General features: G+C 43.2%; 1 protein-coding gene across 2 annotated transcripts; it reads left to right on the top strand.

Moving 5' to 3' along the window:
* Positions 1-569: 569 nt before the first annotated feature.
* On the top strand, positions 570-5,347 carry LOC124704445. Of its 2 annotated transcripts, none has more exons than XM_047236699.1 (4): positions 570-1,044; positions 1,273-1,338; positions 3,045-3,156; positions 4,596-5,347. In XM_047236699.1, exons 1-4 carry the CDS (start codon positions 1,026-1,028, stop codon positions 4,846-4,848), a joined length of 450 nt encoding a protein of 149 aa, XP_047092655.1. In that variant the 5' UTR covers positions 570-1,025; the 3' UTR covers positions 4,849-5,347. The 2 variants fall into 2 exon arrangements, with proteins under 2 accessions (XP_047092655.1, XP_047092656.1); XM_047236700.1 differs by lacking the exon at positions 4,596-5,347 and adding an exon at positions 3,933-4,450.
* Positions 5,348-12,595: the final 7,248 nt, after the last annotated feature.

Below are 12,595 nucleotides of genomic sequence, written 5' to 3'. Positions count from 1 at the left end.
GTCCTTGGGAACCGCGCAGGCTTTCCCGGCGGCTCTCTCTGGCAATGGCGAGGTGAGGGGAAGAGGAGGAGGTGGCTCGGGCAACAGCAGGTGTGTAGCAAATATTATTGTGTAACAAATATTATCATATTGTCACACAAACATGCTTAGAAGAGAGAGTACAGATAATTGGGTGCCACTCTAGATAACTAGAGTCAACTAATTATTTGTTAAGCCGGATCAATACAGATTTATGTGTTTTGTGATACAATTACCCCAAATATTGGTGTTCTGTGAAAAAAATTCTAGAGTTGTGGTTTTGCGATAAAATGTCCTCAACTAGTGGTGCTAAGTGATAAAACCTCCCGCGATTGAGAGGGAGAAGAGAGGGCCGGAGCTGGAGTATTGCCGTCCACCTCGCCGGAGCCGGCGACGCCGTGGCTCTCCATGGCGGACAAAGGGACGGCGAACAATCCACCGGCGAGCTAAATACTTAGGGTGGGTGGGGGTGCAGGGTTCGCCGCCGCCGAAGATGAACGGGTTGCGGCGGACCTTAGAGGGACGCCGGGGGCTGTTTAGGACCGACGGAGGTGTAGCTTTGGGGAGTGCAAGGCGGGGGCGGTGGTGGTAAGTTCTTCTTATTCCTCTTCCATTTCCTCTTCTTTCTAAGATGCCCCTGCAGGCTAGGGTTCCCGGCGGGCGGCGGCCACCCCTACTACTCTCGCCCTCGCCACCATCCACCAATGGAGTCCACCATGGGGAATGCCCAGTTGCCCACGTAGTGGGAGCGACAGTTTGTCTGGCACCGACGCGATTACCAGGGAGAGTGGTGGCGGCGGCATGGAGTTGGTGCCTTGGGGGCAGCCGCCTTTGCTGGGGCGGAGGCAGTAGTGGACATCGGCGTCAGCGTATTGCGGATCTGCTGCTGACGGCTACTGAGGGGACGGGCTGGGGGAGCAAGGTGCGCACATACAAGGACGTCTGCGACCGGCCCTGTGGATCAACATGGTGCGCATGAGCGATGATGCTTCCTCAGTCCCTCCACCATGTCAAGGAGGCCTACAGGTGCGGCTTCTGTACCAGTAAATTCCACCCCTTCGTCAATTCTGCATTAATCCATCCATCCTCTTATCTCTTTCCTCCTTCCAAGTTCCATCCCTTGGTTTAGGGCTTTAGGCTGTCGCAAGATGAACACTAGATTTGTCCAATATGGTACTAGGCTTTTTGTCCATGAATAATATATTTTTGCTGATATGCAACCACTTATTTAGATTCTTTTGCTGAATTTTCTAGGGATCTACTCCCTCCGGTCGGATTTAATCGACGCGGAGGGCGGCCTGCCGATGCATGTCATTAATGGTGGGTGGCGTCAATTAATTAAGTCCAGAGGTAGTAGATATTATAGTGATGCTAAGTGCTATAAAAAGGGTAAAGGATTTCTTGAAAGAGATGGCAAAGTCGAATTAAAAATTGGAATAATAGAGCTTAGTTAATTAAAATATGCTATTATATGACACACCAAATGGTGTGTAACTTGCAGCAAATTAGTTAAGGGCTGATACAAAACTAGCTTTGCTAATTTTCTATTGTCAGCATCTCAGATACTAAGGTTTTATTGTCGTGTCATTCCACTTGGTTTTACTATATGCAGTAGTTGCAAATTTATATACTGTCACGTACATTACCAATTAGTCCACATCGTTTGTTGGTACTGAACAATTCTTGGCTATGGGGTGTGTCTCCTACCTAATTTCCTTTCTTATTTGAGAATATAGTCTTGCTGCAAATTCATTCAGTTCTTCTGCATTTTGTCTCAAAAATATAGAACCACATATTGTGGATGAATCAACTCTTGGTGCAAATACGTATTATGAATTAAAAAAAATTCCCTTACTGTGATACCAACATCAACATTGACACTAGGGTTTGAGGGCCATGAAGGCCATTTATGCAACCGGATGAGTTTCCTTTGCTGATGATAAAAACATGGACATCGACTCTAGGTGTTAAGGCCACCATGGCCACTGATGTGTGTGTGTGGCTACAACATAAAGTGTATGTATTTTTAATTAAATCATTTATATCTTGGTTGGAGTTCTGATCTGTCTAGGTGAGATTCCTTTCCTTCTACAAACCCCATCAAGGTTTATTTTGCGTATTTTCAATGTCACTGATTATCTTATCCGTGCCATTTTTGCTCCTCATTCAGCAAAATCCATAGATGCAGAAGCTGCTTAGTAATGTATTCAGAAGGTTTTTGTTAGTTCAGTACTTGCAAAAGGTTGCTCCATTTTGTTTGTAAGGTTGATGCTTTCATCGTATTTTCAGAAATATAGTTTCCTTTTTATGATATCTTCTATACCTTAATATTATGTCTTCGGCACAACCTGCTCACAACTCATGATGTTAAAGAATAAACTTTAGCAGGACTTGAAGGAAACACGTCAATCCTTCCTAATTCACATCTCTTATTGTCTTGGAGTATCTACTTCGAAATAAAAATGCATGGTACATATCTCTGTTAAAGACAAAGAGAAATATCTCATAAGAAGATCAGTACTTCTGGAAAGTTGAGCTCACTTCTTTTTGTTGTTTTTTTGTACATCTCATAAGAAAATCTTTAAAAAAAAATCTTAGATCCAGATCAGCAGGTTGTGAACTGACCATGTTAATGTTATAGAACATGATACGAGCTCACTGGAGCAAAAAAAAATCAATTTTACTACAATTTTGCATGCCATAGCATCAACACAGGTTTTGTCGGAATGAATATAATTATGTCCTAATTATTAATGTTTACATTTAGATGTGTATCTTACTTTCTTTAGGATATGTTTTATCGAAGGCCACATGTACGCAGAGATATTGTATAACACTCTAAATTTTGATGTTCTATAGTGGATTCTTTTCCACAAAATAAAATTTATGTTTGTACCTTTCACATGTACCCGTCATTCTGAAGTTTGATGTTCCAAAAGGATTTCTTTTTGACAAAACTTGGTGTATATCTGTATCTCTGATATATTCATCGGTATGTTTTTTGATTTTACTTCTGCTTTGTCAAGGTCATAAATATGTTGAGGCTAGAAATATTCAGCTAGGAAGATGGAGTACAAGAGGAGTAACCCGAGATGGCGTGTGCAACATGCATGAACAGAGCTGCCGCTCCAAACATAGGTGAGCTAATTGATCTTCTACTTTTGTTTTTTCTGGTATTTTAGACATGATTTTATAAGGACAGAAGGATATGCTTCTCTGGTGCACTAACATTAGTCCTAACTAATTAGCTTCCATATGGGATTGTTGGTGCTGGGCTGCTGGCAACCGATAAGATCCTGAAGTTTACTTATTAGTTGTATGCTCTTATGATATTGTTAATGAGCTTGATCGTTGGATGGGTTTATTTGATGCTGATGGGGTGGCGGTATTGCCCATCGTGATTTTGTGGAGTCGTTAACAGTCATGCTTAATAGATGTAATGTGTTGGTTAAGCAGTTCAGGATGACATAGGTTTCTCGGTGGCGAATTGAGCTTGCTGCTCAGCTATTCGGGATTAGAATTGCGGGGTCTCATTCGATCGATCCTAATGCCTATAGGCCCTCCTTTGACACTTTAGTTATCTGTCTTGATTCTTGGTGATTTTGATGAAAGGATATCACCTTTGCAAACTGCTCTTATGTTTTGCAGTATCCTTTGTTTTTTTCCTTATGGTGGTGATAAAGGTTTTTTTGGGGGTATGGAAGTATGTGAGTGTTGATGGTGGTGTATCTAGTGGTCGAGCTGAAGTTAGTATGTTGTAGTATTATATTGTTACCAATATCGTTATAGCATGGGTTCATAGATGTTGTAGTATTATACTGAAGACAGTCTGAACATCATGTTATTCTTTTTTTGCTTTTATACACCATTTGGCTTATCCACCCGCGCTAATCTAGAGTGTCTTTCCGTTATAGAGAACAAGCTTGTGAACTTCATGCGTTGTAGATCTCTCCAAACTGCAGGTGTACTTCTATCTCCCTGTAATTTTTATGTGCCTGGATTTACAGAAGCTTTAGAGAGCACTGGGCAATGGATTGAATCCTCTCTACATACTTGACTCACTACACTCAGGTCTGTGTCACTGGTTGTACATGTTCGCTTCCACCGTGTGGGTGGCCACCACCACAAACTACTGTGGAACCTAGACCCCTAGGATGTAGCCTCTCTTGCGAGTCAGGAAGAGATGGTAGAATAGAAACGTGGGGAGATGGCCTATCGAACCAGAAAGTAGTTTCCTCTACCACACAGGAGTGAGCAAATTGAATTGATCTCGAAGGCTTTTTTTTTGTATTATCATGATGATTCTACGAGGGGGTAGGTTATACATTTGTGGCGCGCTAGCAAGTTCTAAATAAGTCTATCATGTATTAGTTCAGTTGTGGTTTCAAAATTTCATGCTTCATAGTTTTTTAATTGACATTCTCTTAGTTCAGTTTGAGTGGCAGTATAAAAAGTTGATCCGCGCTTGCCAAGGACAAAAAGTCGAGCTCTTTATTGATGCCTCTTGTGTGTATCCTTTTTTTAGTATGATTCCAGACTTAAATATTATTTTTCTAACTACTACTGTTTACTTAAAGGATTGCATGCCAGAACTTCAATAGTTGCAATTATCCTATTGATAGTCTTCACCAATGCCCATGCTATCAACATGTATGGTTGCATACCTTACATTTTGCTATTCGGAAGGGCTATGGACCACAATCAATTGAAGATAAACGGAGGCTATGTATGTTGCTGAGAAGCCTAAATTTTAATTCTACTGTATTAGTCTCCGAACCCTGTACACAAAATACTAAGAATTTCTGCAGATGGTATGTTCTGAACTTATAGGTGAACTTGGAGATGTTCCTATGGATCTCGATTATATGCAATGTTTCCTTGGTTGGAATTTCATGAGTCAATGACCTTTCATACTTTATATTGATTCATGGGTTCTAATGTCTTCATGTTTTCCATCTCAACTTACTGCTTTTCCCTTTGGCAGGATGTAGATTCAAAACACTTTTAGACATCACCCCTTTATGCCAAAGGGAATTGATGATGATGATGATGTGACAACATGAAGCTAACAATGTCTAGCAGATAATTATAATGCAGTGACGAGTGAAAAAAGAGAGAGCACTACCAGAGAAATGCTACATAACTTTTTAATTGGCATTCAGTTAGTTTAGTTTCTCAGATCGTTAAAAACGATAAAAAAAAACAAAGCCCTTCATTGATGCTTCTTGTGTGTATGAGTGTATTCTCCATTGTAGACTTAGCATATTCACTATCGTAGAACAATAAATTTTATCTTTATCAGTGTGGGATGGACAAGAGGCGATTACATCACTGACATCATATACATGTATCATGTTTTTTGAGTTAAGTATAGACTGCATGTGATATATAGACCAGGTTCTTATTTATTGTGGTCATATAGTCTACTATGATCAATCAGACGTGTAGATGTATTTGTGTGAAACAACGATAGGCAGGCGGCGCGGCGAAGCGCGCTTACCCTCTAGTAATTTAGTATGGATTCAAATTGTCATAGATACGAAGTTTTTTTTTGAACACAGGGAGGTCTAGAAGGCCCCGAAAACTGCATTAATAAGGAGCGGTGGGGTTACAAATTACATAGAGGCATGTAAGAGAAATAAAATTCCAAATACATCCTCTATTTTTTTGCTAAGGACCCTGAAAAGAAAAGAGGAAACGCCATCGAGTCCTTCTCCACCGAAGATGACGAACAGCACGCCGCCATGGCCACCCACACCGTCACCGGGGACGAAACCACTTCGGACCGGGCAGGTGATGGATGCCTTGACGGTGCTGAGGAAGATCTTCCCCTCTAGCTCTTTGGCCTGGAGGAAGTAGTTGAGGTAGCTCCGGCGTCTTGCTAGATCCAGAGCTCGGAGCGGCCGTCCTTCGGCCAGAAAGGTCGGCGGCAGGACGGCATCAGGCTGTCGACGAGTTGCCGCCGAGGATGCGCTCCCGAAGATCTCCTTGCATGCAGCTGCTGGACAATCCCGCTTCCCATATCTGCGACGGAATCCAGGATCCGTCCTTCTGCCAACCCCATCCCCACGATGGGCAACAGCAGAAGAAAAACCACCAGGATCCGGCCGATCTGGATCGCCACGGCGCTTATTGAAGACGACTTGGTCAGCTCCGCCTCCAGAAACCGATCTCCACCATGGAGATCCACCGGAGAGCGCCGCCAGCCACCACCCAGTGCCGCGCCGAGGCACTAGGAGCAACAGCCGCCACGGCATAACGCCATACTCCACTAAGGAACAAACTCTTACTCTACTACTAATATATACAGGCGACCGGCCTCCTCTCCCATATCCCCTTCGGCCGGCGAAGCCGCCGAAGAGGAGAGGGAGAGGAGCCGGGGGGAGGGAGAAGACTCTCAATGGATAAGGTTGAGGGAGAGCGAGGAAGGGGGGGGGGAATGAGCGTCGAAGGGCAACTAATTTCCTCCTTTCCATAGATACAAAGTTGGGGAGCGGTTAGTTTTTGTCCTAGATTAAAATTATGGCAATGCATTGGGTACGGTTGGCCGGTCCAATCTTTTCCCGATTTGGGTACGGTTTGAGCTCTCATCGTCATCCGGGACAGTTTGGCCATATTAGCACCAACATTTGGGCATCCACATTGGTTTTTTATGCAAATGTCAAAAGCGGAATGAAATTGAAATAATTAGATGCGAAGTGTTGGAATATGAGTTTCATTGGAGTTGTGGTTCTATGTAACTAGATGAATAGGCAGGCTTTGTGTCAACACCCGGATTTTTAGGTCCGGATGCCTATTATGTCATTCATCGCAATCCCAGGATAATGTTGTTGGGAGGCATAATAGTCGAATATCACAGTCATTATTTATTACAAGCCATATTGTCTTACAACATTGAATCTCATGATTCATCTTACACAAATAGTTGATCTATCGATCAACAAACAATCTCAAGTTCATACATAGCGGAAGCGTAACGATAAATGGACTCTCTAGTCCACAGGCCAACGTTTGACGTCAGAAACTCCTAGTTGTCGTAGGCGTCCTGCTGGTCATCTTCGTGATAGCTCTGTTCATCGTCATACTCTGGCCATTTGAATAGCCAGGGACAAAGCCGTAAGTACTTTAAGTACTTGCAAACTAACACTAATGTAAATGCCAACTCTTTGAATAAATGTGCTAAGCTCTAGTTTAATTTGCATAAGCCATATTTTAGTTCACAAGTATTTGATCATGTGCTAACTAACTCAAGTGGGAACATTAGTGTCATTCCCACAGCATTAGTTGTAATTCCAACAAGTCACCAAGTCACCATTCACATTCACTAAGGTTTTCAAAAATCTGACACCGGAAACTGTATGGCCTTTCCAACCGTCCGTAACCGTGGACACGGCTATTCGAATAGATTTACACTCTGCAGAGGTTGCACACTTGTGCCACAACATTTGATTTCATCCGTCGGAATAACTCCGAATCATCGTAACACAGTACGCGGATCATCAACCATAACCTTTCACTTACAAATCCTAGTATGAGCACCTCTCCCCATGAGCTTGGCCTCCCAGTGAAAACCAACTGTTAACCTGGGAACTGCACAGGGCTTGGCCGTACAATTCACCTCAATTCACATCATTTCTCAACAACGGAGGCAGCCTCGGCATAACCCCTATGACGTGTGTTCAGAGGGAACCCATACTAAAATTTATAAACTTCTAGTTAAGCCCTACCCATAATCAGGTATTGTGGGGGTACTCAAAATTGGAAAGGTATCGCATTCAAACCAATATCAGGTTTATATCAAAAATCACTATCTTCTCTTGTTCACATTCAACCTCAAATCATTCAATGGAATGTTTCATCATTCCAAGGTTTCAAATTCAACAAGTCATGTGCTCCCATCTAGAGTAGTCAAATTTTTAGTATTTTAGCACTAGCACTAATCATGAGGGGTGCTACATTGCTTTGCTATCCTTGAGACTAACTTTGTTACTCTAGTAATCTTCTCTATTTAGACCAAGTTGAATTTACTCTTTGAAAACAACAAGTAAAACTTGTATGGTATAAAGGTAGGATAGGCTTGTGTAAGAAAGATAAGAATCATGGTGCCTTGCCCAAGGAGGGCTTTGCACTTTGCAAGAGTATTAGGTTGCCTTGGTAGTTCTCTAGGTTTTCTTCTTCTTCTTCGGGGTAGAATCCTTCTTCCTCTTGGTATTCTCCGGTGCTAGCGTCTAAATTGGAATACGAGGTATAATCACTCAACAAGCTCAAGGGCTAGACAAATAATTAGGTGCATTGGTTTTCTTTATTAAATAAAAGTAATTTCATCTCATTACATATGTAATTGATAATCTCTATTTAGTTCTTGAGAGGAATAATTTCCTCTCATTGAAATCTTCTTAAGATTTAATTTCTCAAATGATCATACATGAATTCATATTGACCTAAGTCAAACATTCATTATCATCATTTGAGAAAATGATTTAAATGAGGTAGACCACCTCATACCATTTAATAATTCTACAAATGATTTAATTCTCCAAGTATTCATATAAGAGTGTTTGACCAGGGGTTCAAACATCACATGAATTCACTTGAGACAAGATTTAAATGAAGTAAAATACTTCATATGATTTACATAATAGTTTTGGATAATATCACTTAACTAAACTAGCCATATTGTCCATTAATTAATCTAGGGCATGATCATGCAAAGTGACCACACCATTTTCTTGCAGAAACAATTAGTGTAAGTCAAATGTGAGCTATTGGAGTTGGAATTAATTAAATATCTATTTTGGTTGATTTTTAATAATTATTTGAATAGGAAAAAGTCCCTGCCTTCTTCTTTTTATCATTTTATTTCTACAACAAATCTCGATGTGAGACTAGTGGCATGTTGTATATCTTTTTACTAGCTTTCCAATGATATAAAGTTTGTCAAATTTGGCCAAGCCAAACAGATTCTATGAATTTTCAAAGTTGGGTCCAGTATTGAAATTGAATTGAATTTATTAAACGAGATTTGAATTAAAAAGGTCGGCGGGAAAACTAACTGGGCCTAAACGTTTAAAACGGCCCAAGGCCAGCCCACCACGCGTCCACGCACGCGTGGGCTGCCTGACAGGGGGCTCCACCCGTCAGCGACGCTTAACGCCCGAAGCGGTATGGATCAACGACACTACAAGGGAAAGGCCTACCGCCGGCGAACCTAAAAGGCCCATTGCCGGCGCACCACGAGCCCGCCGGTGCGAACGGGCCGGTGATAACGGGCCACTGCCGGCGCACCAGGCAGTGCGCCGGCGATAGAACGGATACTGCCGGCGCGCCATCGCCGCTTCGCCGGCAAAGGACAATTTCCACCGGCGCACCAGCCAGGCTGCGCCGCGATAGTGCTTCCGACGATTGGCGCATGCCACGTGCGCCGGCAGTAGGTCATTTAGGTGCGCCGGCAATAAATTCGAAAAATCTTTTTTCAGCTTTTTTCCAGCATATTAGAATACATATTTGACAGCAGTATATATTTACAACACAGTTCATATTTGTACAGCAGCACATGCAATATGAGAAGCACATAGAGAGTCAAGTATCATTTCGGTATCAATACACAAATACACAAGTCTCGTTCCGGAATGTTGATTCATACAACACATGTGCATATGCAACACCGAACGACGAAGTTTCACAAAGTTAGAAGTCTCGGTACATAGTCGTCACAAGTATCGTCATACACCTCACAATGTAGGTCCTAACCTAAACTACAATCACATAGAACATGACCAACATGGTCATGATGACCATCATCACGAAGGCCATGGTCTTCATCCGGTTCCTCCTCATGTCCCTCATCTCTCCCGCTACATAACGGGCGTATCTTCCTTCCGCCTCCACCCTAGTGGGGTATCCCTTGTAGCTGTTGCCGCTGAAACGGTGCACCTGTCTCCGACAGTCCTCCCAGTCGTCGTAGACTCCAGGAACCCTCCCCTTGTACACGACATATGTCGTCAGCATCTCCATTCACAAGACAAGTAAAACGTTAGTACCAATGCAATGAACAAGTGCCAACTCAAATAAGAGACAAGTAGTACGAACTAAATAGCATGTGCCTCATACTTTGTTGGTCGAAATAAATAATAACATACAGGGATGGGGTCAGCGAGGTTAGGTAGGATGCACAATAGATTGATATTTGTGGCCATCACACCAAGCCTCACTGGCCCCACCCCGGAGTGTACAAGTGACCGAAAATTTTAATCATCGGCCAATGCAATTAAGAAGTGCGAACTCAAATAAAAGACAAGTAGTACGAATTAAATAGCGTGCCTCATACTTTGTCGGTCGAAACAAATATTAACATCCAGGGGATGGAGTCGGTGAGGCTAGGTAGGATGCACAAGAGATTGATACTTGTGGCCGTCGCACCAAGGCTCACCGGCTCCACCCCCGAGTGTACGAGTGACCGAACATTCTAATCATCGGCGAACTCCAAATACGAGGCAAGTAATGCAAATAATTATTAAGCTATCTACGCCATAATCTTGAAATATATAGCAAAGTAAATGAAACTATAGACACATGTTCACATGCACATTCATACAACTAAATAAAAGTAACAAGTCGATTCTATTGGAATATATAGAAATTATTACAATACGGAAGTTCAAGGACATATCGTTCAAGCTTTAGCAAGTGTTCCCGTCGTAGGATCAGGTTGTACGCCTAGGGGGGAATGGACGGCAGCCCTCAAGCGAGTTGAACGGCCTCTCATCACGCGACATCTCCAAGCGGAGTTCTATCTCGTCATTAGGTGGTAGACCGTAGCCGTAGAAGAACTCGCCAGACCTAGCGTTGACATCCTGCAGGATTACCGTGCAAATGAACCGCTGGATGCGACCCCAGTTCTTTCTAATCTCTCTATCAGGGACATCCGCCATGTTTGCAAACCTGTTTCTGAGATTCTATGGCAGCAACATGTCATCTGCGTACTTTATGTACTCCTGCATCTGAAGGATGGCGTACCACGCGTCCATCCCATTGTCTTGCGTCAACTGCCTGAGGCAGGGGAAGTTGGTTGTGTGGGTTAAGACCAAGCCTCCTCGGGATTTCCTCTCTACTTTGAGGGGGCTCGCCTTGTTGGCGAAGCCGGTGAGAGCATCATTGAGAAGGGCCCTGATGTGGGTGTAGTCTTTCTTGCGGTCCCTACCCGAGTCGATATAGACTGCATGCGAGTGTTGCGGGTGCACGACGATGAGGGTACAGAACTTGTCTCTGCAGAAAACACACGGATTAACCTTTGAAAATGCAAATGGAGATATAGGATAGAATGGTGATGGGGGACTAGCGAGTGATTACTTACTCGGGGAAGTAAGGGATGAGAATGGCGCCCTTCTTAATGTTCGCCAGCATGAAATCCTCGACCTGCTGGGTGGCGATCGCGCAATCCCCAGCGTTGCAGATGATGCTCTCCCACATATAGAAGGGGTCCATTATCGCGATGGTCGGCGTCCCCTCCTTAACAATCTGGGAAGACAAGCTAAGAGCAACTAGGCGAACCACACTAAAGTGGAGCGCTTGCATGCGATAGATGCTGAAGATGTCGTTGAACCGGATGAAGCACAAGTCCGCGGGGTACTTCTCGACGAAGTTCATGCCAGTTGGCACCTTCGCCACGAAGAGAGGGTAACCAGGATCTTTTGATTTGAGTAGAAGGTTCTTGATGACGCGTAAAGCACACGCTCGTTGGGAACCCCAAGTGGAAGGTGTGATGCGTACAGCAGCAAGTTTCCCTCAGTAAGAAACCAAGGTTTATCGAACCAGTAGGAGCCAAGAAGCACGTTGAAGGTTGATGGCGGCGGGATGTAGTGCGGCGCAACACCAGAGATTCCGGCGCCAACGTGGAACCTGCACAACACAACCAAAGTACTTTGCCCCAACGAAACAGTGAGGTTGTCAATCTCACCGGCTTGCTGTAATAAAGGATTAACCGTATTGTGTGGAAGATGATTGTTTGCAAGAAAACAGTAAAACAAGTATTGCAGCAGATTTGTATTTCAGTATAAAAGAATGGACCGGGGTCCACAGTTCACTAGAGGTGTCTCTCCCATAAGATAAAAGCATGTTGGGTGAACAAATTACAGTCGGGCAATTGACAAATAGAGAGAGCATAACAATGCACATACATGACATGATAAGTATAGTGAGATTTAATTGGGCATTACGACAAAGTACATAGACCGCCATCCACCTGCATCTATGCCTAAAAAGTCCACCTTCAGGTTATCATCCGAACCCCTTCCAGTATTAAGTTGCAAAGCAACAGACAATTGCATTAAGTATGGTGCGTAATGTAATCAATAACTACATCCTCGGACATAGCATCAATGTTTTATCCCTAGTGGCAACAACACATCCATAACCTTAGGGGTTTCTGTCACTCCCCGCATTCACGGAGACATGAACCCACTATCGAGCATAAATACTCCCTCTTGGAGTTAAGAGCAAAAACTTGGCCAGAGCCTCTACTAATAACGGAGAGCATGCAAGATCATAAACAACACATAGGTAATAACTTGATAATTAA

The sequence above is a fragment of the Lolium rigidum genome, chromosome 3 (assembly GCF_022539505.1).
Source record: "Lolium rigidum isolate FL_2022 chromosome 3, APGP_CSIRO_Lrig_0.1, whole genome shotgun sequence".
NCBI lineage: Eukaryota > Viridiplantae > Streptophyta > Magnoliopsida > Poales > Poaceae > Lolium > Lolium rigidum.
The sequence above is the reverse complement of the archived record's forward strand: the minus strand, read 5'-3'. Positions and strand labels throughout refer to the sequence as shown.